This window comes from Brachycentrus maculatus, unplaced genomic scaffold (genome assembly GCF_059751285.1).
Source record: "Brachycentrus maculatus isolate JH-2025_06_01 unplaced genomic scaffold, ASM5975128v1 h1tg000081l, whole genome shotgun sequence".
Taxonomy (NCBI): Eukaryota; Metazoa; Arthropoda; class Insecta; order Trichoptera; family Brachycentridae; genus Brachycentrus; species Brachycentrus maculatus.
Genome location: NW_028280835.1, coordinates 5220606 through 5243687, shown reverse-complemented (window position 1 = coordinate 5243687; position 23082 = coordinate 5220606). Strand labels below are relative to the sequence as shown.

At 30.9% G+C, this 23082-nt stretch overlaps 3 protein-coding genes across 4 annotated transcripts in view; 2 read left to right on the top strand and 1 right to left on the bottom strand.

Moving 5' to 3' along the window:
• Nucleotides 1-1080: 1080 nt before the first annotated feature.
• Nucleotides 1081-4751, bottom strand: LOC148311015 (glutathione S-transferase-like). Its single transcript, XM_088257539.1, has 4 exons — nucleotides 4531-4751; nucleotides 3616-3783; nucleotides 2875-3014; nucleotides 1081-1950 (listed from the first exon to the last, which is right to left on the bottom strand). The coding sequence occupies exons 1-4, from the start codon at nucleotides 4667-4669 to the stop codon at nucleotides 1780-1782; spliced, it is 618 nt and encodes a 205-aa protein (XP_088113665.1). The 5' UTR covers nucleotides 4670-4751; the 3' UTR covers nucleotides 1081-1779.
• Nucleotides 4752-10462: 5711 nt separating this feature from the next.
• LOC148311014 (glutathione S-transferase-like) lies at nucleotides 10463-15450 on the top strand. The gene is made up of 4 exons (XM_088257546.1): nucleotides 10463-10722; nucleotides 11346-11486; nucleotides 12879-13018; nucleotides 14804-15450. The coding sequence occupies exons 1-4, from the start codon at nucleotides 10596-10598 to the stop codon at nucleotides 14975-14977; spliced, it is 582 nt and encodes a 193-aa protein (XP_088113672.1). The 5' UTR covers nucleotides 10463-10595; the 3' UTR covers nucleotides 14978-15450.
• A 5005-nt stretch (nucleotides 15451-20455) lies between these two features.
• Nucleotides 20456-23082, top strand: part of LOC148311013 (uncharacterized) — a 34187-nt gene continuing 31560 nt past the window's right edge. For both annotated transcript variants that reach the window (XM_088257538.1, XM_088257537.1), the window contains exon 1: nucleotides 20456-20827. In XM_088257538.1, coding sequence (XP_088113664.1) covers nucleotides 20794-20827 — 34 coding nt within the window. In that variant the 5' untranslated portion in view covers nucleotides 20456-20793. The remainder of the gene's footprint in view (nucleotides 20828-23082) is intronic.

Below are 23082 nucleotides of genomic sequence, written 5' to 3'. Positions count from 1 at the left end.
ATTCCTCCATTACATATTTACGCATTGATTTAAAAAATAATATTAATAAAAATCAGAATTAATCGGGTACATCGTAGGTATTTTGTGAATGTCGGAAACAAATTTGAGAAAAATCAAATTTGGAACTAGAGTGCACGGGAAACGCAACTATATTCGCATCTCACTCTTTCATACTTACACTGTGCAAGCGTGAGGAGCTCAAAGCTCAATGTTCTCTGGCTCTGGTTAGCTAGCGATTTAGCGGGCAGTAGCTCTTGAGCTTTCGACAAGAGTGGACCTATGCTTGTTCTTTGAGCGTTGCCAGATGGTTTTTTAATGTTTTCAGCAAATAAATCTAGATTATTATAATTTTTGACTTCATTTATAATTAATTAAGGGGATTAGCTATGAATGTCCGTATTTTTCCGATTTAAAATGACTAATTTTTGTTGTGAGGTGACTACCCAACACCGGCACTTGCGTTTTATTTGCACCGGAAGGGAAAGGTTAATAATCTTTTTGTACTTATGTGACTGATAGCTAACTAACTGTTACTTCTTCGGTTGGAATGGTATTCCTTATTTTTTTTATATTAATATGTAAGAGGGCTGTTCAATTAATACGTAGACTGACATCATAAAATAGAATGAACTTAATTTAGAAATTACATGTCTGGGTATACTTCAAAGTGGTCACCTTCCTGGCGCACACAGTTATCCCAACAGTGTTTCCACTTTTGGAAACAGTCCTGGAACGCTTTTCCCTTAATCTCGTCTCAAATCTTTTTCCTTTCAAAGGTTTTTTGAGTTTGGAGAACAAGGAGAAGTCAGAAGGAGCGAGATCAGGTGAGTAGGGTGGGTGGCGAAGAACAGTGATTGAGCGTTTGGCCAAAAAACTCAGGAGTTCCGAAACCTGAATGGGCTGAAGCATTGTCTCAACAAAAAGTTGAAGAAGTCTATTGAAAAAGGTATATGGACGTCATATGACCAGTCGTTTCTCGGTTGAAGGTGACGCTAATAGTTTATGAGTTGGATTGACTTTCTTTTCAATCATGTCGATAAAACAAACAAAAAACATAATTGAAAAAATTAAACACAAAAATGAATTCCAGAAATTTATTACGAATTTTTTTTGTCTAATTTGAAATTGAACAACAAATGAAACCTGTATCATGACCAAAAGACTGTCTTTTTACCAAAATCAGAGACAACGTGTGATGTAAAATTATGTTATACATTATTTGTTTTCGTGGGCAACAGTTTTTTCTCTCTCCTGTGTAAACTAGCAGACGTATTTTACATTTCAGAAATATAAACCACAATAATTCGTATATATGCATGTTTTGAACCTCCAAATGTAATAAACAAGAAAATGTATTATAATTGATGGTATACGTAAATATATGAAAATATACATAAGTATATATAAATATTGGACAAAAACTGAGTTTGTAACCGTCTATGTCTATATATATATATATATATATATATATATATATATATATATATATATATATATATATATATATATATATATATATATATATATATATATATATATATATATATATATATATATATATATATATATATATATATATATATATATATATATATATATATATATATATATATATATATATATATATATATATACAGTTCTTTACATTGTGTACATTTAGTTCTGACGTATTTGTGTCTATTTGATCAAGTTAATATTTGATAGTCGGTCGTTATGTTGGGTTCTTATTTAGGCGGCAAGCGGTGTCTTTTAAGCCTTGTATAATCTCGTCGTCAGCAATTAATGGTCGTAGTCTGGCCTCTTGGTGATGTAGGCCTTGATGGCTGGAAGGCTCTGAATCTTCTGCATGAGCTGGTACAAGTGGACGTACTTGCCCTGGAGGAAGTCGACTCCCCACATGGCGATGGTGGATTCGACGATGCCAACGAAAAAGAAGTCAATCCAGGTAAGCTGGAAGAAAAGGAAAGTTTTAGATTCCACGATGTCAAAAAAAGACAGTAAAGCTCCTTAGCTTTTTGACACACTTATGTTTCATCCATATCATATGCAGTTGAAAGTACAATCAAGAATACAGGAAATGATCTAAAGAGTTCAAAGATCTTCAGTAAAATAAACCCCTTGACTGAAGAATTTGATGGAATGGCACCCAAAGAAGATGAAGTGAAGTTTGAAGTATATTTTAATTATTTTACACAAAATAGGTAACGGTTTAGCAAAAAAAACGAATTTGTGTATATAATAAGACTGCCTAAAAATAGAAATGCTAGTGTTTTGTACTAGCAAAACAAAGAACTCATAGCATAAAATATTTTATTTTAGAAACATTAGAAAAAACTAGAACTTGATACAGAAACGTAAATCGCTAAAAAAAACAATTGGTAAATGATATGCTATGGCTAATATTACTGGAAGGGAGTGACTGAAGTAAGGCCAAAACCGTAAGGAGTGGAGTGCAACGAAGGAAACATTCACCCTAAGTAGAAACGGATTGTAAGATTTTAGTTTTAAATTCACAAACTCATGTTGGTCGTTCGAACCAGAAAAGACTTTAGGGCGTTCGAAAAATAATACACGAGCATTAAAATGTAACAAAGGTTAAATATTGTAAAAAACAACAGACATAGAAAACTGTCTCATTAAATCAGTCTGAATATTCATTAGGGATGATAAACCCGTATTACAACGCAAACAAAAAGAGAGAAAGAATGGGAATATCTCAATTAAATGGATGATATTCTGATGGACTTAAAATATGCAATCTCTCGTCTCAAAAATGTGCAATCGTCTACTGCGGGAGATCAGGGCCTTCAGGAAAGCGAAGGACACTCTAACTTAAGTGGTGTAATTGAATTAAATATCTTAATTTGCTCTTACCTTTCCAAAGAAATATCCACTGTTAGACTCCACCATTTTCTCCATACGGGTCAGGTAGATGGGAAAAATTTCGGTTTCCAGAGCCTTTCTGTATTGGAGTTTCCTAGTGGTGTCAGTCTCACGGTAGTATTCGAAAACCTCTGTTTATGAAAAAAAAAACATTTTGAAATATTCCGCAATTGAGTCACGACAACGTTACTTACAATTTATTTGTCAAACTAGAAAATGATTGCTGTTTTTTTTATTGTACATCAAAAAATCTCTTGCAGACGACAAATGACCAAATCAGTTTTCAATTATTGTATCAATTTTTTAGACTAATTTCAACTAATTTAGTTTTAGATTTTATTTTTTTTATTTCAGTATTAAAATTCATTTATAAATCATGTACCAAAACTTTTTATACCCAAAAAAATTGTATTCTCTTTTTATTTGATATTTATTAGTAAATATCAAAAGTTGGACATCTACATTCGTTTGATCGAGTTCTGAGCAGAGAATTAGGAATATACGAGATTGGACGGGGATCAGAACCATCGAGACACTGTTTAGAGCTGCCAGGCCAAGGACAATTACTCTCAAGAGACACTCGCACTCACAGAAGCAAGACCAAAGATCAAAAGTAGTTTGGTCGATCTCTGAGCGGTCATTTAATTCAAGCGAAAAAAATTAGCATTAATATTATTTACGAAATTATCAATTTACGAAATTGGCTTCTTTTTAGCATGCAATTCGACTTACTGTGCCAGAACTCATAGATGGTCTCAGCAACGGTATCCATCTGCGCGTTGGTGATATCATCAGTGCCGAAGAGGTTTAACTTCTTTCCCAAGAAGCGAGCGATGGCAAGAGGCTGGTTCAGCACTTTACCGTCATACTCCAGCATGGGCAGCTTTTGGAATGGCACGTCTGGAAGTACAAGAAATGACATCTACCATGATGTTTGTCTTAGGATTGAGGCTAAGTGCTTCCTCGATAAAACCACAAGTTCTAAAAGCAATAGAATGCCTCTTTAGTCATTGTTGCTCTCGCTTAATCTGGATGTCTTGTACGTTTATCCATCTGACAAAACATCATCCGTTTGTGTCTAGACAACATTTCAATTAAGTCAAAAACTTGGGAACAAGAATGACATCAATTATTTCAACTAATACAATTTTTCAATAATCATTTGAAAAAATACACGATTATTCAAGATTTGAAATAGAAATCTTATTCTGTACCAAAAAACAGTAAGTTTGGCAATTATTGTGTTATGGTTTAAAACAGAAATCGAAGCAAACAATGAGATACTTATTTTGTAATAAAAATATTATAACAAATATTATAACTTCTGTATCTCTCTTTTATAGTTCATAATTAATGCTACTATTTACGAACATTCGGATTCGATTCAAAGTTGTATACATATTTCAACAATGAACTAAAACAACATTTTACAATGTAACAACTAAGTCTAATGAATAAACAAAGAAAAATACGGTAGGTAAAAAGATACATATTTGTAGAACAGTTAGAATATTGTTTTAATATTGGATTAATTTTTCTGAATTTTTGAAGAACCCTGAAAGTCTCTGGGAGCTTACAAGAAGAAATTTATGCCAGGACTTAATGAAATAAAAATAACATTATTTTAAAGAAAAAAAATATTCTTACTCAGCTTCACTGTCGGCCAGGTGGTCTTGTAGTTCACGATAACGTTTTCAAAGTTGACTCCTCCATAGGTAAGCATGTACCGGATGGATTCGGAGGTTCCCATGAAGTCATAGTAAGTGAACTTGTAGACTGGAGCCATTTTGAAGATTCGGGTTTACAAATAGTTCTAGAAGATCAGAGCTGTTGAATTAATGGTCTTCCACTAACTAAAGATTCACTCTGCGCGTCCACTATTTATATCGGCGAATAATCGCAACTTCCACCGAATTATCAATTTATTTCCATTTTATTGATATGCCTTTTGTTCAATAACAAGTATTGGTGTATCTGTTGGCGATTTATTTGACCTCTGAAGGCAGAAAACAGAATTTTATTGAACAATGCAGATAGTACAATCTAAACAATATGAAATTAATTCATTTTACCTTTTTCCGTCGTTAAATATTTTGCAATAAACGTACTTACTTAGTATAATGTTGACGCCTTAAAAAAATCATCCGATACCACACAATTTCACGTGACAACTCAGATTCATACATAACAATTAAATTATCTGAAATATAATTATGCTACTTTGACACCGTTGACATTGAAATAAGACATTCAACTGATTATTTGTTAAATTATACATAAAAAAATAGATTTAATTCTAACAAGAATAATTACAGCATTCTCTCTTTTCGTAAAATTCTCTACAGTCTCTTGTTGAGAGGTTCATTTATTTTTTCTGATCATAGTCATTCTTCGTTCTTCCCAAGGAAGATCACTTTCCATTCCTCGCCATAACACATCATTCTTGAGTAATTCCTTCTCTGTCCAATCGGCCAGACTATGGAATGAATTACCCCTCCGCGTAAAAAATGCACCTTCTCTAATGACTTTTATGAAACGTCTGAGACATAACTATTTATCATTAGAATCCTAACTGTCCATCAAACCTCCTCCCTTAGTTTTTTTCCCTCTACCTCCTTCCCTAAACTCCCTTTTTCCTTTGCCTTTCTTATTATCATCTTTTGTAATCTATGTTTTTTAAATGTCAATTTGTAATTTATGTTTTTTTTTAAATGTTCAAATACGATCTAACCTCTGATTGCAAACAGCTATATTTGTTATCAAACTTTTTGATCAATATCACTAGTCTATGTTTGGATATTTGGGAGATATTGCTTTTTAGTAATAATCCCGCCAATGTACTTATTCATTTTCTGTACACGAAGTTTAAATAAATAGCTTATTCACTTCTTAGGAGACATTTTCCATCATTCTACATTACACACTATTTTTCAGCCATTCTACTATGAAAAACTACATTCAAACTTTGAAATAAATTACAGAACCTCCTGAAAAATGCACCTTCTTTGTACACCTTCAACAGACTTCTTCTTCTTCCTGGCTCCATCCCAACTTATCGTCTTTGTAGACTGTTTGTGAAGCATCCGTGAATTTTTTGTTTTTTTGACATCTCATCAAAGATGATGAAGAATATTGAAGTCTGGGCATTTATGGGGCTGACGACCGTCATAGGCTGTAATTGGAGATAATCCAGATTTTGTGAATAAGTATTCTGTAAATGGAGATAATCCAGATTTTGTGAACAAGTATTCAGCCTATGACGGTCGTCAGCCCCGTAAATGCCCAGACTTCCATATTCTTCTTCATCTTTGATGAGATGTCAAAAAAAAGAAAATAACTCCTGTAATTGGAGATAATCCAGATTTTGTGAACAAGTATTTGGACACACTCAAAATGTTGTACATCGATGAATTTTTTGGCCTTTGGTCGTTTGGTATGACTAGATGTATGGATGTAAAGGAAGCGAGGAGTGTATGTCAGGACAGAAGAGTATGGAGTTTTATCATCTCTGCCAACCCCCACGGGGAAACGGCGTGATGTTAGTAGAACATAGTAGTAGTATATATATTAATAATAATAATAATTAATAATATTATTATTATTATTATATATTAATAATGACCCACTAACCTTGCACCTTGTTCTAATAAATACGTAAATACTATATATAGCATCCTGGTAATACAATAATCCCGTTAGATACTGAAGGAAATATTGGATTACAATGTACTTTACAAATTATATGTGATTCCGTGTGAATGTAATCCACTTAGGTACGTATTGAACATTTACCAAAGGTATTCCGTACCACAGTATGAACAATATACCCTTTGATTTAGTTTCCCTTGCATCTACGTATGCAGATCTAAATCTTTGGATGCACGTTGTCGGAATGCATGACAAAAATATGTGACGATCTATGTATGTATTGTATGTAGAATATCAAGAAAACTCGTACAAATAGGATTTTCAACATTCCAAATCCCTATAGTGAAAACCATTTTCTAAAAACAACAGCAATTCTTCAAGTATTTAAGGATAATAAATATTTTATCCTTAAAAAAAATTTATGTTCGAGATTCCAAAATGATTTTACAATAGCAAAATGCAATACCAAACAATTTCAACAGACATTCGTTTGAAAATGCCATAACTAGGCGAAACAATTATCAAAATATGTTTTTTGTGTTTTTGTGAATAAAATACAACTTAGTAGACTCAAAAAAATCTGGGTTTGATTTAAAAATTAATACATACATTTCAACAGAACTTCAAATATTTGAGAACCAAATATTTAAATAACCTTCCTACAGATATAAAAAATAGGAGATATTAAAATTCTTAAATTAAATAAATGCATTTTATACAACATTTTGAGTGTGTCCAAATACTTGTTCACAAAATCTGGATTATCTCCAATTACAGGAGTTATTTTCATATTATTTTTGACATCTCATCAAAGATGAAGAAGAGTATGGAAGTCTGGGCATTTACGGGGCTGACGACCGTCATGGGCTGGTTTAAGTGATCACTTTGCACACGTGTAACATTCACCAATTCTACCCATTGTTGACAACCACACTACTCAAGTTCTTGGAAGTTCTGTATATATGAACCAATTTAGAAACCTTGTTCTTGAATCAATAGAACTTCACTATTTCCATATTCTTCTTCATCTTTGATGAGATGTCAAAAATAACATTTTATACAATGTGAACAGATCGGAAAAAACGCACTAAATAAATAATACAAAGAAAAAAAACCATTATATCATTAATAAGTACAAACAATAAACAATGAGAGTATGTTCCTCTGCAAGCACAAGAGCTTAGTCTTTTTATTGGAGAGGAACAGCGTAACTAGTATTTCATATATTCAAAGTAGAAATGTCTAGAAAATTATTTAAATTATAATATTTTTGTAACTATATTAAATAAATAAATAAAATAATAATAGGTCGTCGTACATATCGTAACTCGATACATCTTGACTACGTATAAGCATCTTTTACATGTGAGGCAATCCAAAATTCGTAAATGAGTTCTCTTAATAATTTAGTAGTATTTTCTTTTGATAATTTAAATTCATAATTTATTTAAGTTAAAAACTTTTTGCGCAACAAAATCGGTGGCATAAAGAACATAATACATTATTGTAAACAAAATTGACCTGTACGCAACGTAATTATGTAATGTAATACTGTTTTAATCAACAGTGCAAAAGTTAATATTCTTAAGAAAAAATCATCGTGGCTTAGAAAATTATTAAACTTTATTAATTAAAACAACTTTGCATTCGCTGCGCAATGCTCAATTACAAGCAACATTTAGGAGTTTTTTCCCGTTTTTTTAAATGACATTTTCATATGTTGTACGGAGTGCGTGGAGGTTTTTGGTATTGTAAGGGACGGGTACTAAAACCTAACTATGAGTATTTCAATATTTTAGAATCAGTACATAAACCCTGAGGATAACAAGGTTCTTGTCGAAACCGGTTGGAAAATATATAAGTATTAATAAAACGTAGTTAAAACAAAGTTATTTTATAAAATGTGCCTAAGTCTCTGGGAAAAACATTCAAGAAATTGAAAACTATTATCTATTGTCGAAAATTCTTCATAACCAGCAACATGAACTTCTAATCAAAACTTATTTTATTTCGAACTACTCAAAATTTACTGTGCCAATTACGTGACATATCGTCCCAATTTATTTATTTCAGAAAAATCTTTTCATAGCAATATCAGTAGCATAAAAAACGCAATATATTAACATAAACAAAATCGCCTTGCATGCGGTATAATTTTTTAATACTGTACTGTTTCAAACAAGAGTGCAAAGAATTAGACAAGTATACATTATTTTAAAGGTGTGACCCGCCTGTTTTTAGAGGTTTGTCTGCAGGTAAGATAGCACGAAGATGCAGGTGAGGATACGGAAGGTTGATACAAAATACATCCCAAACACCCAGACCAAAAGAAAAAAAAATCTCTAAAAAAAAATCAATTTGCGATTGGCGGGAATCAAACCCTCTACGCCAGTTTCGTAGTCGAGCGTCTACCCAACTACGCCACAGCACCACTTCGTAATATAAAAAATAGATATTTTCAATTATTAGCAGGCGTTCCATCATTATTGTCTATCTCTGTAGGGAAACGGCTTAATTATGGCAGTAGTAAAGAATTATGTTAATAAAAACGACGAATAAAATAATTTAATTTTCAGACATTTGTTTTAAAAAAAAATATATATATACATAGAGTATGTTATCATAAATACGATACCCTTCCCAAGTTCAAGTAAACTTTTAATCAACATTAAGTCATTCTAATCACAGGTAATTAAAAATGGGATAATATGACCTCTTAAGGCCGATATGTGGTTCCAGGTCAACTTAATAAAAATAATTTTAAATATTGCTTTATTCAAAACAATATTCAATGTCAATGTCAACTGTCTTAGTAACAAGAAACGTACGATAGCCTGACACTGATAACATAATGAAACACACTTAGGTACATATGGCCGGAGTTGAGCAATACAGAACCAAGCAGCTTTTTTTCAATATTTATATTTATATACACACTCAAAATGTTGTAAATAAATTATCTGGTCAAATCATAAGCTTAAATAATAAAAATGGAAATTATATTTTCTGGCGTTTCTCGTGTATGTGATTATAATGCAGGATTCGGACCTCACATACTGATATAAGAGTTTCTGTTCAGCAAAAAGCTTCTTTTCATCTCACCAATAGATGTCTCTAGTAAAGTTCTAGTGATTCAATAACAATGTTTCTGAATTGGTTCATATATATAGAACTTCTAAGAATTTGAGTGGTGTGGTTGTCAATAATGAGTAGAATTGGTGAATGTTACACGTGTGTAAAATGATTACTTAAACCAGCCTATAACGGTCGTCAGCCCCGTAAATGCCCAGACTTCCATATTCTTCTTCATCTTTGATGAGATGTCAAAAAATAATACTCCAATATTTATTTAATACTACGCTGGACTGGTCCCTGAAGTGCAGAAGTGCTCACCTTACCTTCATGTAAGTATCGATCGAGATAGCACAACTTTGACACGATGCAGTGCTCTATGCACCATTGGATGCGGATAAGGGTTACAAGAAAAATTCATTCGGCAGTCACTTTTTGTGTCTATCCATTTTAAAAATTATAATTTATTTAGTATCTACATACATGCCACTGAAATGAAACAAATTGTTTTTTAATAGATTTATATTATCCACTGACACTTCGTGATGGAATTGCATTTTTAATTTATTATTAGATTAAAACCAATATTTTTAGCTTTTCCACTTTTTTTATTTGACCAGCGACCGGGTTTCGTCGTTACCGACATCATCAGACTGGTGATGACAGACCAGTCTGATGATGTCGGTAACGACGAAACCCGGTCGCTGGTCAAATAAAAAAATTGGAAAAGCTAAAAATATTGGTTTTAATCTAATAATAAATTAGAAACAAATTGTTTCAAAAAATTATTACCTTTTCACACTTGGTTTTATTTCGCTTAACAGCGTTCCATATTGTATGTATTTTTACATTGTTCTCTGTCGATTCTCAGAAAAAAACAAATATTAGCTGATACGCAAACACTATTACATCTGTAAATAATTCAATTTCTTCAATACTGTTTGTTGTTCATGTAAATTGCAAGACTTGTGTGCATTGCGAGTGTTGCAAGAATGAGTTCTGAAGAACAGAAAGTTGGCAACCATGGAGCCGCCGAGAGCATCAGGATGCTGCTGCATTATGGAGGAGACAAGTTGGGAAAGTTGAAGAAGTCGGTCGAAAAATGGCTAGAAGAAGAAGGTAAAATTAACCTGATATTACCTTATGAAACTGTATTTTTTATTATTTACAAATGCATAACTGATCCTCACGAAATGGTTGTTATCAAGATTATATTGGTACCTTTATAATCTTGATAATATACCTATAGAATCATCGTCAAATACATCTGAAGATATTATTGAAATCAGAATATGGAAGACTTTTTTATTGATTTTGGTTAAAACATCCGTATTTATTTATTGTCCGCCTCCGTAGTGCAATGGTCAGCGGGCTCGGCTACCGTTCAAGAGGTCCCGGGTTCGATTCCCAGGGGGGATCAAATAAATGTAAGTGATTTTTTCACTCTAATATTTATTCAATATTACCCTGGACAGGTACCTGAAGCTGAGACCTTTCCTTCATGTATTAACACTGCGTTTATATGATGCAGTGCCTTACAGGGTTTAAGACCAGTCATAGGCTGGTAAAGTGATCTATTAACCAGCCTTTTACAGGTTATAAGCCCCCAGACTTCCATATTCTTCTTCATCTATGTTGATTTGTCAAAAAAATGACAATCTTATTGACCATCCGCGCAAATCTTAATATGGATTTAATATTACGTGGGATTTATATATTTATAAATGTGTTTGTACTTGTAGAAAAACAAGGAGTATTGGATATGCACCATGCAGTAGCTGTGGCAAGGTGCATTGGAGCTGCAGCAGAACTGCTTTCCGGAGATCACTGGATCGATGCTCAACTGGACACAATGGCTCTTTTCATTTTTGAAATGTTGCAGAGTGAGTCATATCTTGCTGTTCTAGAGACCAAATCAAATCTTTCATTCATTCAAACCCTTATCCGCATCCCAATGGTGCATAGGGCACTGCATCATATAAACGCAGTGTTATCTTGATCGTTTACACATGAAGGAAAGGTGATCAGCCCTCCGCTTCCGGTACCAGTCCAAGGTTATATTGAACAAATATGAGAGTGAAAAAATCACTTACATTTATTTGATCCCTCCTGGGAATCGAACCCGGGACCTCCTGAACGGTAGCCGAGCCCGCTGACCATTGCACTACGGAGGCAGATCAAATCTGTCAACTCGTCATAAATTATACTTAAAAGAGGTCACAAATTGTATGTAAACTGCCCTTTAAGGCGCATAAGAGCTAGTATAATGTTTGAAATCTTCACAAATCGGCAATTGATTTCAACTTGAAATTACTTTTTTCTCGGCTATGAAAAAAAAGAAATGTGAGGCCTAAAAAAATTCTTGTTCTTCGCTAGAGATGGTCCTGAATCTACTCTTGTAATGTGATTTGAATAATCTTGGATATTTTTTCCAACCAATTTTGGTTTTTGTTCTCTTATACAGCTGTGAAACATGGCACTTTAAAAGGGCCCAGAGCAGCCATGTACTAATCTTTTAGAATAGGTATCTGCGGTGAATTTAAGTCGTGCGGTGGTTTGACTTTGTGAGGAATGAAGAGATAAGGCGTAGGACGCAGCTAATCTTGGTCACAACTGTCGTCAAGAAAAGGCTATTCAGTTGGCTTGGCCATGTACTCCGCATGCCTCCCGAGAGCCTTAATCAAGCTTGCCTCTTTTACAAGGCATTAGGTTCGCGCCGCCCAGGACGACCACTGCTGACAATTCTTTTTCTGACAAAACTTCGGGACGTGGATCTGACTTGGGAGGATGCAAGGGAGCTGGCAGGTGACAGAATAGCCTGGAGATAATTTGTGGACTCCATATGCTCCACCTAGGAAGCGGATATGGTTTAATAATAATAATGTTGGTCACGAATCGAAAAATTCTGTAAATTATAACAATAGATAACCATACTACTGATTTGGAGTAGAATATTTGGGTAATGTTAATGGGAGATCAGAACGAGGAAGGCCAAGAAAGCCTTGTTACCACCAAATCCCAAATAACGATTTTTTGGAAAGGTTATCTTTAATAACTTCATTTGGTAACGTATTTGGTAACGTACTTTCTTTATATCCTTACATACCATATGGTATACGAGTATAAGCATAGTCAAAAGTCCACGAGACCCGAGAGCATGTATGAATGGAAAGGAAGCTAGGAATTCATGCATAACGACTTAATTAATACGTTACCTTGGAGTTATTACAGGTAACCAAAATATAGCTAAAATTATAAAAATATTTTTATTTTAGAATCAGAAATCTGGTACAAGGAAGCAGATAAAGTCAAGAAAGATGCTTTAAAGAGACAGATGATCAAGGAAATTTCTCAATATTATCTACATCGTATGGAGAATGCGGTAAAAACAAATGGTGGCCATTTTTCAAATAAGGTAAAGCTCATTATTGCTTTGATATTTAACTTTGAGGCAATATCAACACATGTTATATTTTACCTTCATAGAAAATATCACTTTTATTTAAATATATCGTAGTCGTACGGGAGAAAGTGACTAACTACCGAAACGTAAAATGTTCAGGAGTCCCCATTTAAGTTACTTTTGCTTCGCAAGAAAATAAACACCAATGCAGTTAGTCATTTTTAACAAATCAATATATTATACTTCCAAGTTTAAAATCCTTTGGAACTTTTTTCAGGGCAATATTAAAATAGTAAGATATCAAATAGTCAATCATCACGGTTTTGTAAAAAAATGCTAGTGGTCACTTTCTCCTGTATAACTACGATATGTATGTGTGACACGTAGTTCGATGGACTCTCAAAATGCTTTGAAACACATGTCACTCTCCTTTCGCCAAAAAAAATATTTACGCATTGGATCGTGCATCGGATAGGTGACAGTGATTTGTTTTCATAGATTATGTTATTCCTTTATAAAATTTGAAAATATATAAAACGAAAATTCCTTTATAGTAATAAAAATATTTATAATTATAATAAAAGTATCACAAATACTCTGATTGATAATCTTTCTTGATTTTATTTTGCAATTGGCGGAAATTCTCTTAAATACGTTGTTCAAAAATTGTAGTTTTTCTTACATTACATCCATTTTATATATTTTTCTTAAGTTAATGATTTATTTACACAAGAATTGTGTTTTATTAAATTATTTTACATCCATCCTTTGTATCTTGTAAGTATAAATTTTCCTTACTATACCTAACTAATTCCTAACTAACTAATAATTACAATAATAATAGTAGATTCGGATAATTTATATAGCACTATTCTCGTAAAATACTACCTCAATGGCGCTTATCAGGCTGAAGTTTAATTCTTTATCTTATACTTATGTTCATCTTTGTTTAATATACTTAAAAAGAGATCATTATTTTATACAACAATTATTCCATGTAATATATTCATTATGTACAAATTTGCTAAGGCCGTAAATGAAGGATTAAAAAAAAATCGACTTTTCATAATATTTTGAGTATGTCCAAATCTTTGTTAACAAAACTAGGTAACAAAACTTAGGAATTATTCATATATTTACATATCAACTAAAATTAAAAATGAAGAATACGTAAGTCTGGGTATAATTATATAATAATTCGCTCACTCCTTTCAAGATCGTCATAAATCAAAAATCGTCAATTTTCAGTTGTGCATGTTTTAGGAATGCCCAGAAAATGTACTATATCCCAGCAAAAGCGGCATATTTTTAACTTAATATTTACCCGCTACAGGGCAGAAAGTGTCATTTTAGCATTTTGAATAAAAGGTATTGTTCAATTATTTTTTTAAATATACTTAATATTTTTCGAATGGAGAAAGAACCTTCAGGTTTTACCCAAAAAGATCTGTTGCACAGTAAAAAGTTCAATAAGCGGCTTGATATTTATTTTTGGTATATTGTATTATATTTTTAAACTTTGAAAACGCTCTCCTGAAAAATCAAGTTTTTTTTATTTATGACGTTCTTGAAAGGAGTGAGCGAATTGTCACAATATTATTTTTTATGTGTTTTTGTTAATAAAATACAACGTAGTAGACTCAAAAAATCTGTGTATGATTTAAAAATTAATACATAAATTATGGACTTCTACAAATTAAACGCCAAATCAATAAATATAATTATAGGGCCTATAAATACCCAGACATTCATATTTTTCATCTTTGATAAGATATTAATATAATTTTATTTTTTTAGTTATCGTGGATTGACATTTTCTTCTTCGGCGCCATCGAAGTCTTGGAGATGTATTTTGGTTCAGCCCTGATCGATGGGACGTTTCCATTCCTTCTCAAACTCATCGAAGATGTTGGAAAGATCCCAGCTATACGGGAATACATCAGCATGAGAAGAAATAGGGTTGCTATGTAGTAATCGTCCTTTGTTACGTTTTCACGTTCCTACCATAATATGGTACGCTGAATAAGCGTAACATTATTGAAAGAAAATTCTAGCATTACAAGATCAATTTTAATATGATTGTTAACAACCAACCAAGATTTAATATAAAAATGTAATTTTTTATCTTCCACATGACTAATTTTTACATTACATGTAAAAGTAAAAGGAAATCAACCCAGTTTCAGGAAAGAGTCCAGAATTATAGTAAATAAACAATTGAATGAAAATTTTCTGGTAATTATTTTAACACTTCTATCGCATCCAGCATGGTAGCCTAACCACTACACTATCGGGACGGACAACATTGAAAAAAATTGTATTCTATTTAAAATCAAAGATAGTCAATATATTAAAATGTTTATACATACAAATGTTTATGCTTTTGGGATATTTAATTCGTATTTTGTTTGTTAAATGTACATTAAATTAATTAACATCATACATTTTTTCATTTTTGATATTTTACATTGCATACTCATACTATATATAAGCTTTATATATTTATAAATATATATATATATATATATATATATATATATTTATATATATATATATATGTATATATATATATATATATATATATATATATATATATATATATATATATATATATATATATATATATATATATATATAAATATATATATATATATATATATATATATTTATATATATATATATATATGTATATATATATATATATATATATATATATATATATATATATATATATATATATATATATATATATATATATATATATATATAAATATATATATATATATATATATATATATATATATATATATATATGTATAAATATATATATATATATATATATATATATATATATATATATATATATATATATATATATATATATATATCAATTTCATCAGCTCACTTTAGAGTTTTAGATCAACATTATGTGAAAGCATTTCGTTTTATTTAAAATTAATTGCTTAAAGCGTGATTCAACAATACAAGCATATGAAAATGTGAAGTTAAGAACGATCAAGACTTAAGTCTTTATACTTTTAAGTCCTTTTATATAGTTTCCGATTCTGCAGTTATAAATCATATTTGCAACACCACGTCAATGTAGCGCAGTTATTAATACACCAATGGGGCGAGATTAGGATTATGAGAATAGGATTATGAAGAAAAAATTCCATAAATACTCCTTAAAGTCGATATTTTCCATGTGTTCAAATGTTAGCGATAGGTACAAAAATTAAATGAAAAGGTGCTTTCAAGTAATTATTAATTTAAAACGAAGGCGTAACTACTGTTGATTGGTTGCAAGATCAATTCCGGGGCGTGGTTATCCATTTACATCGAATTGGAATCGGATATTACGTATTACGTACCCCTAAATTGACAAGTAGGTACTTAGATAAGTCTCATCTACTGCAATAAATAATACTTTTGTAATTGTCGTTACTTGTAGCGTAGTAGAGAAATTTCTGGAAAACCGCGGTTTTTTTTTAATGACACGAGAGGGCGCTAGCAACGCGATGAAACTGCAATCGTGCTTATTTGCGATAAAAGTTAATCTTTAGATAATAACGTATACAAAATCCGCAAGATGTCAGTGTGTTACGTTTGATTATTTTTATTAAAATGATCAAATATAATACTATCTATAGTGATGTCTCGCATAACGAACGCTGAGCACAACGAACTTTCTGTTCGTCTATTACGCAACTGACAGCTAAACTCGCTTCTCACAACCGACTGTATTGTATACCATCTTGCCGCTAGAATGCTCCAAGATCGCACGCAGTCAATGCACCATGCATCAAGGACATACTGGTCAAATGGGGAGAGGTTTGCCAACATTCACTATCCAAGGTAAGTTGATGCCAACAGGATCAACATGATCTCTACAATGACACCCTTGCCTGTTATTTCCGGTAGGTCTTGAAGATGAGGGAGAAACAGTCAATCTTGGAAAGGTTTGTCAAGAAGCCAACAGGCAAAAAGCAAATGAAGGAACAAGAGGATTTAACATGCAAGCCTCGGTAGACTCTCCTACATCTTTGTCTGACAAAAAAATAAAAATAAACCTATTAGTATATTTTTTTATGTTACAGTACCATATTATATGCTACAGAACGATTTTTTTATTACGTGTATTGTTATGGGAAAACGCGATTCACATAACGAATTTATTCCTGGAACAAATTATATACGTTATGCGAGGCATCACTGTATTTACGCAACTACATGTTTGTATTTATATATTATATATTAAAATCAAACACAGATTTTTACAGTTTACAAAATTGTATTTTATTATTAAAAACACATAAACATAAAATTATTGACAATTGTTTGACCTTGTTATGGCATTATCAATCTAGTGTTGCCAAACTATCAAAATTGATATTTTTATGTATTTTTAATAGTAAAATACAATTTTATAGACTCTAAATATCAGTATTTGATTTGAATATTTAATATATAAATTAAAATGGAGTTCTGCCAATACCACGCTAAATCTATAAATTATACCTACATGTTTGGATGTAAATATTATCAACGTTTATCATTTATTCTATCAGACACTGTAATCTTCACCCTTTTGATGAAATATCAATATTATAAGGGTCTCATCTTGAGATGAAGCATCTTTTTTTACAAATGAAGATGGAAATGAAAAACAGTGTTTATCTACTTAGTTGGCGATATAATGCGTCATCACTCGCGTTTCCCAAGCTCACATCATTTTGACTTATTTTCGGTATTGTTAGCTTGTTTTCTTTTACAAAATCATGTGCACAGTTGTTTTTACTGATCGAATTCTTCACGCAAAGGAACTCGGGAAATTATTATTGATTGAACAAGTTATGACGCACAAATGTAGACAGTTTAATACTTTATGTATTAATTTTTAAATCCAACACAGATTTTTTGAGTCTACTAAGTTGTATTTTAATAAAAAAAAAACACATTAAAATTTATATTATGATAATTCTTTCGCCAAGTTATGGTATTTTCAAACGAATGTCACAACTATTAATTATTATTAATTGAACAAGTTATGACGCACAAATGTAGACAGTTTAATACTTTATGTATTAATTTTTAAATCCAACACAGATTTGTTTAGTCTACTAAGTTGTATTTTAATAAAAAAAACACATCAAAATTTATATTGTGACAATTCTTTCGCCTAGTTATGGTATTTTCAAACGAATGTCATAACTAAAAGTGCCATAACTAGGCGAAACAATTGTCACAATATTAATTTTCATGTGTTTTTAAATAAAATACAACTTTGTAGACTGGTTTAAAAATTTATACATAAATTAAAATGGAGTTCTACAAATTAAACGCCAAGTAAATAAATAGTTTAATACTTTATACCTCCATTATTTCTTTAGAGATTTCAAAAAGATTTAGCTAGTTGTGATTGATTTATTTGTATGAATTTGATTGGAAGTAAGAAGAATCTACGATGTCAAAGATGTTGAGCGTTGGGGAAGAGTACGAAGACGTTTCTGGAGAGATCATGTGAGAAGAGCAAGTTCGGATCGAGTGGTAAGGATAGCAGCAGACAGAAGAGGTAACAGTCCCCCAGGAAGACCACCTAAACGATGGAAAGATAACTGGTCTTCCACCTCCCAGGAACGGACTCCGAGAAGAACAGGACACATTTTTTAATATTTATGTTTGCTAGTTTTTTTTTCAAACATCCTAATACTCTATTCAGATCATTAAACTTTGTAAGATTCTTTTAAAAACAATAAATATATCTATTTAAAAGGCTAGAGATAATTTATGTTTAGTTATTCATTTATGTTAATACTTAATATATTGTAAAACTTGTTATCTTCATCGACGTTTTATTTTCTCAAGATATAAATATTCTTGATATTTTAAACGTGCCCAAATTTTTGTTCATAAATAGTGGACTTTAACCCACTTTTTTTAAGAAAAACTCAAATTTATGTCAAAACGATATCCTCTTATGCACATCTGAGATGCATCATTTTACTTCTGATATTAAGCAGTCAATAGTATTAAGAATACAATTATAAATATAAATATGTGTGTATATATATATATATATATATTTATATATATATATATATATATATATATATATATATATATATATATATATATATATATATATATATATATATATATATATATATATATATATATATATATATATATATATATACACACACACACACATATTTATGTGTGTGTGTGTGTGTGTGTAAAACACAGAAACACATCAAACAAATTCCAATACACACTTTTTTGGTCGAAAGAACTTATTATGCAATAAAGAAAAAGATTATTATGCAATAAAGTAGCACAACCGGCTTCCATTATCTATAAAGTCATTAAAAGGAGAAACTGAATATTTAAGAGCTATTCATAAATTGACAATGGAAGTGGGTAGATCTGAAATAGATCGTGTCATTCAGCCATGTCGTATTTGATTGAATAAACAATATTCTTTTGCTATAAATGTATGAATAAATATTGTAAGATGTGCCCTCACAAGGGGAAAACTTAGTGAGGGAACATAATTGCAATTTGTAATTATGTGTTCGATGAAAAAATAATAAGTAAATAAATTAATAAATATATACACCTTTATTAATATATGGGTTTATAAATATTTTATGTTTTGAACCTCCAAATGTAATAAACAAGGAAATGTATAAAAATTTATGGTATACGTTAAAATATGAATGTATTCATAAGTATATATGAATATTGGAAGAAAAAAACTAGGTTTGTGGCCATCTATAACCTTGTAAAATAAATGTACGTAACTGATAAGACCAGTTTTTAAAGAAGAGATTCTATAAAATATAGTGGATGTATTATAAAATCATTTTTTACTTAAATATATGTATATATATATATATATATATATATATATATATATATATATATATATAAATATATATATATATATATATATATATATATACATGTATATATATATATATATATATATATATATATATATATATATATATATATATATATATATATATATATATATATATATATATATATATATATATATATATATATATATATATATATATATATATATATATATATATATATATATATATATATATATATATTGATATTGAGCCCCCTAAGGATATAAAAAATGAAAAATAAAGTATAGTGTATCTTATTTAAATAAAATATATATTTAAGTATAGTTGATCTGTTTCGACAGAGAGGGTAAAATTTGTATGAAAACAAATAACTCGCATTTCGAAGGCCGACGTACGTATTTCCCAAAATAAACATAATTAAAATGTACTTAAATTACCCGTACTTTAGCGACATTCCTCTGCTTGTGCGGCTTCTCTAACGTTGTAGGCAGTGAGTGGCGTAACAGGTGCACAATACAATACAAAACCAATCAGTAGAGATATTATTCAATTTGCAGGCGGCAGTCGGCGTCGATACTTCATTATGGTCACAAGCGAGAACCGCGAACTGGTCTTACTTTAATCTTGCAACTTTTGAACAATTTGTACCAATTTCAAATAGAACAACAATCAACATATTTGAAAAACAAAATAATTCTCTCGAAAAATAACTATTTGAAAAACAATAGTACAATATTTTCTTCGAACGATTCCTATTTCAAATGGAATGACAACATAAATATTTATTTTAAAATTGTTTAACTTTTAACGAATTTCATTTGTTTTTAATTCCTAAAAATCAGTGTTTATTTATAAAGCTGTGTTAATGGATTTACCGGAATTGGATGGTGAACGTATTTGATGGTGAACTATGGACGAGGGACTGAATTTCGAAGTGAGTATAACGCAATATGAGTATTTTTTAATGTATGTATTATGTATTGTTTTGATTTTGATTTTAACCTTTATTTGCATGCTGTATTTCAAAATAATTTAATCAAAGGCACAAATTTTAAATGACTTGTATATTGTGTAATTTGTATATTAATATTATACGATACTAAAAAATATTATATAAATAACTTAATATATTATTAGATTAAAACCAATATTTTTAGCTTTTCCACTTTATTTTTATTTGACCAGCGACCGGGTTTCGTCGTTACCGACATCATCAGACTGGTGGGAGGCTATACAAATTGTTATGTTATATATAAAACAAGGCAGGAGTTGATAACCATGATTTGATATATCAACTCCTGCCTTGTTTTATATATAACATAACAATTTGTATAGCCTCCCACCAGTCTGATGATGTCGGTAACGACGAAACCCGGTCGCTGGTCAAATAAAAATAAAGTGGAAAAGCTGAAAATATTGGTTTTAATCTAATAATATATTAAAAATGCAATTCCATCACGAAGTGTCAGTGGATAATATAAATCTATTATAAATAACTTATTTGTTTCAAAATTCGTGATTTCCAGGTGACATTTACGAATGAATTTACCAACAGCATTAAAAAAACTTTTTAAATGATGTTAAAATATAGCTCTGTTATAGGTCTTTTTATAAAAAAAAGTTAAAAACTGTAAAGAAAACACAACCCTGTAATATCACTCGTGTTCGATATATCATCGAATATTTCAATATTCGAAATTCGACAATTGTGAAAATTCGTTTTTGTTATTTTCGGCATAGTTTTTTTTTTAAATTTATTTGTTACACATTTTAAATAAGTAAAACTATCGACGTTTCCGTTCGCCTCCGTGGTGTAATGGTTAGCGTGTTCGATTCCCAGGGGGGGTGAAAATAAATATTAGTGATTTTGCACTGTAATATTTATTTAATAATACCCTGGACTGGTTCCTGAAGCTCAAGAGTGATCACCTTGCCTTCATGTATGCAATGATCAACATAGCACTGCGCCAATTCGATGGAGTGCCCTATGCACCATTGGGTGCGGATAAGGTTAAACTATGGTTTTATCAACAAAAAAATGGAAATCGAAAAAAATTTAATTAATACAAATTATTTCCGCTTATAGAAAATCAACTGTAAAAATGGAGGAGCAAAAGGGTAAAAATCTTGTTTTTACTTATTGTCATTTTAAAATCCTTCAAGCCAAACGATGAGGGGCTACTTTTATAATGATTTTAAGCACATGGAATTTAAAGTGAGCGTAATTTAAAAGATGATAGGATACAGAGGTTAAAGATTACGCTAAACTCTTTTATTTCTTAAAATAGGCGTTTCTTTACAAGGTCAAATATAAACGGAATTTAGGAATACGGGTACTTACTTATAACCCTTATTCGCACCCAATGGTGCATAGGGCACTGCATCGAATTGACGTAGTGTTATCTTGATCATTACTTACATGAAGGCAAGGTGATCACTCTTGCGCTTCAGGATCCAGTCCAGGTAATATTTAATAAATATTACAGCATAAAATCACAAATAGTTTTTTTCACCCTCTCTGGGAATCGAACCTGGGACCTCCAGCACGGTAGCTAAACACGCTGACCATTGAGGCGGACGGTACTCCTCGGACGGTCCGCCTCCACCACGGAGGCGGACGGTACTCTTAAGTTATTTAAATTTCATTTTATTTACTTATTTTATCTATGCATCAATAATTCTTTTTTATATTTTATCGAATAATTATAAGTTTGCTTCCAGCAGCCTTACTTTTTGTTTTATGCAAATCAGCCTTTATCCTTTGGACTTTCCGATATTTTTCACGTTCGTATGCGTGTTTATAAAATTACTTTTGTTTATGGACAAAATGTTGAATTTCATTTATGCTTGGAAGTATTTCTTAGAATTGTAATCTTGTTATACGTTTCATAATACGCTGTCAACAATCAGTTTCTGCACAGCGCTGTTTTGTTTTCTCAATAATTGACTGTTTATGGGGCTTTAAGTTCAAGAACTACATTTCTACCGTACACGGTTGGAATTTACGTTCAACAAATGACGCTTTATGATTCATTTCGAAAATTAGAATCTAGATGATGATTCAAATATTGAGAGGAAACACTTTTATTATACCGCTTTTTAGTTTATTTATGTTAACACGACTAAATTTGAGAACTACATATCGTAGTAGTACAGGAGAAAGTGACCAACTACAAAAACGTAAAATGT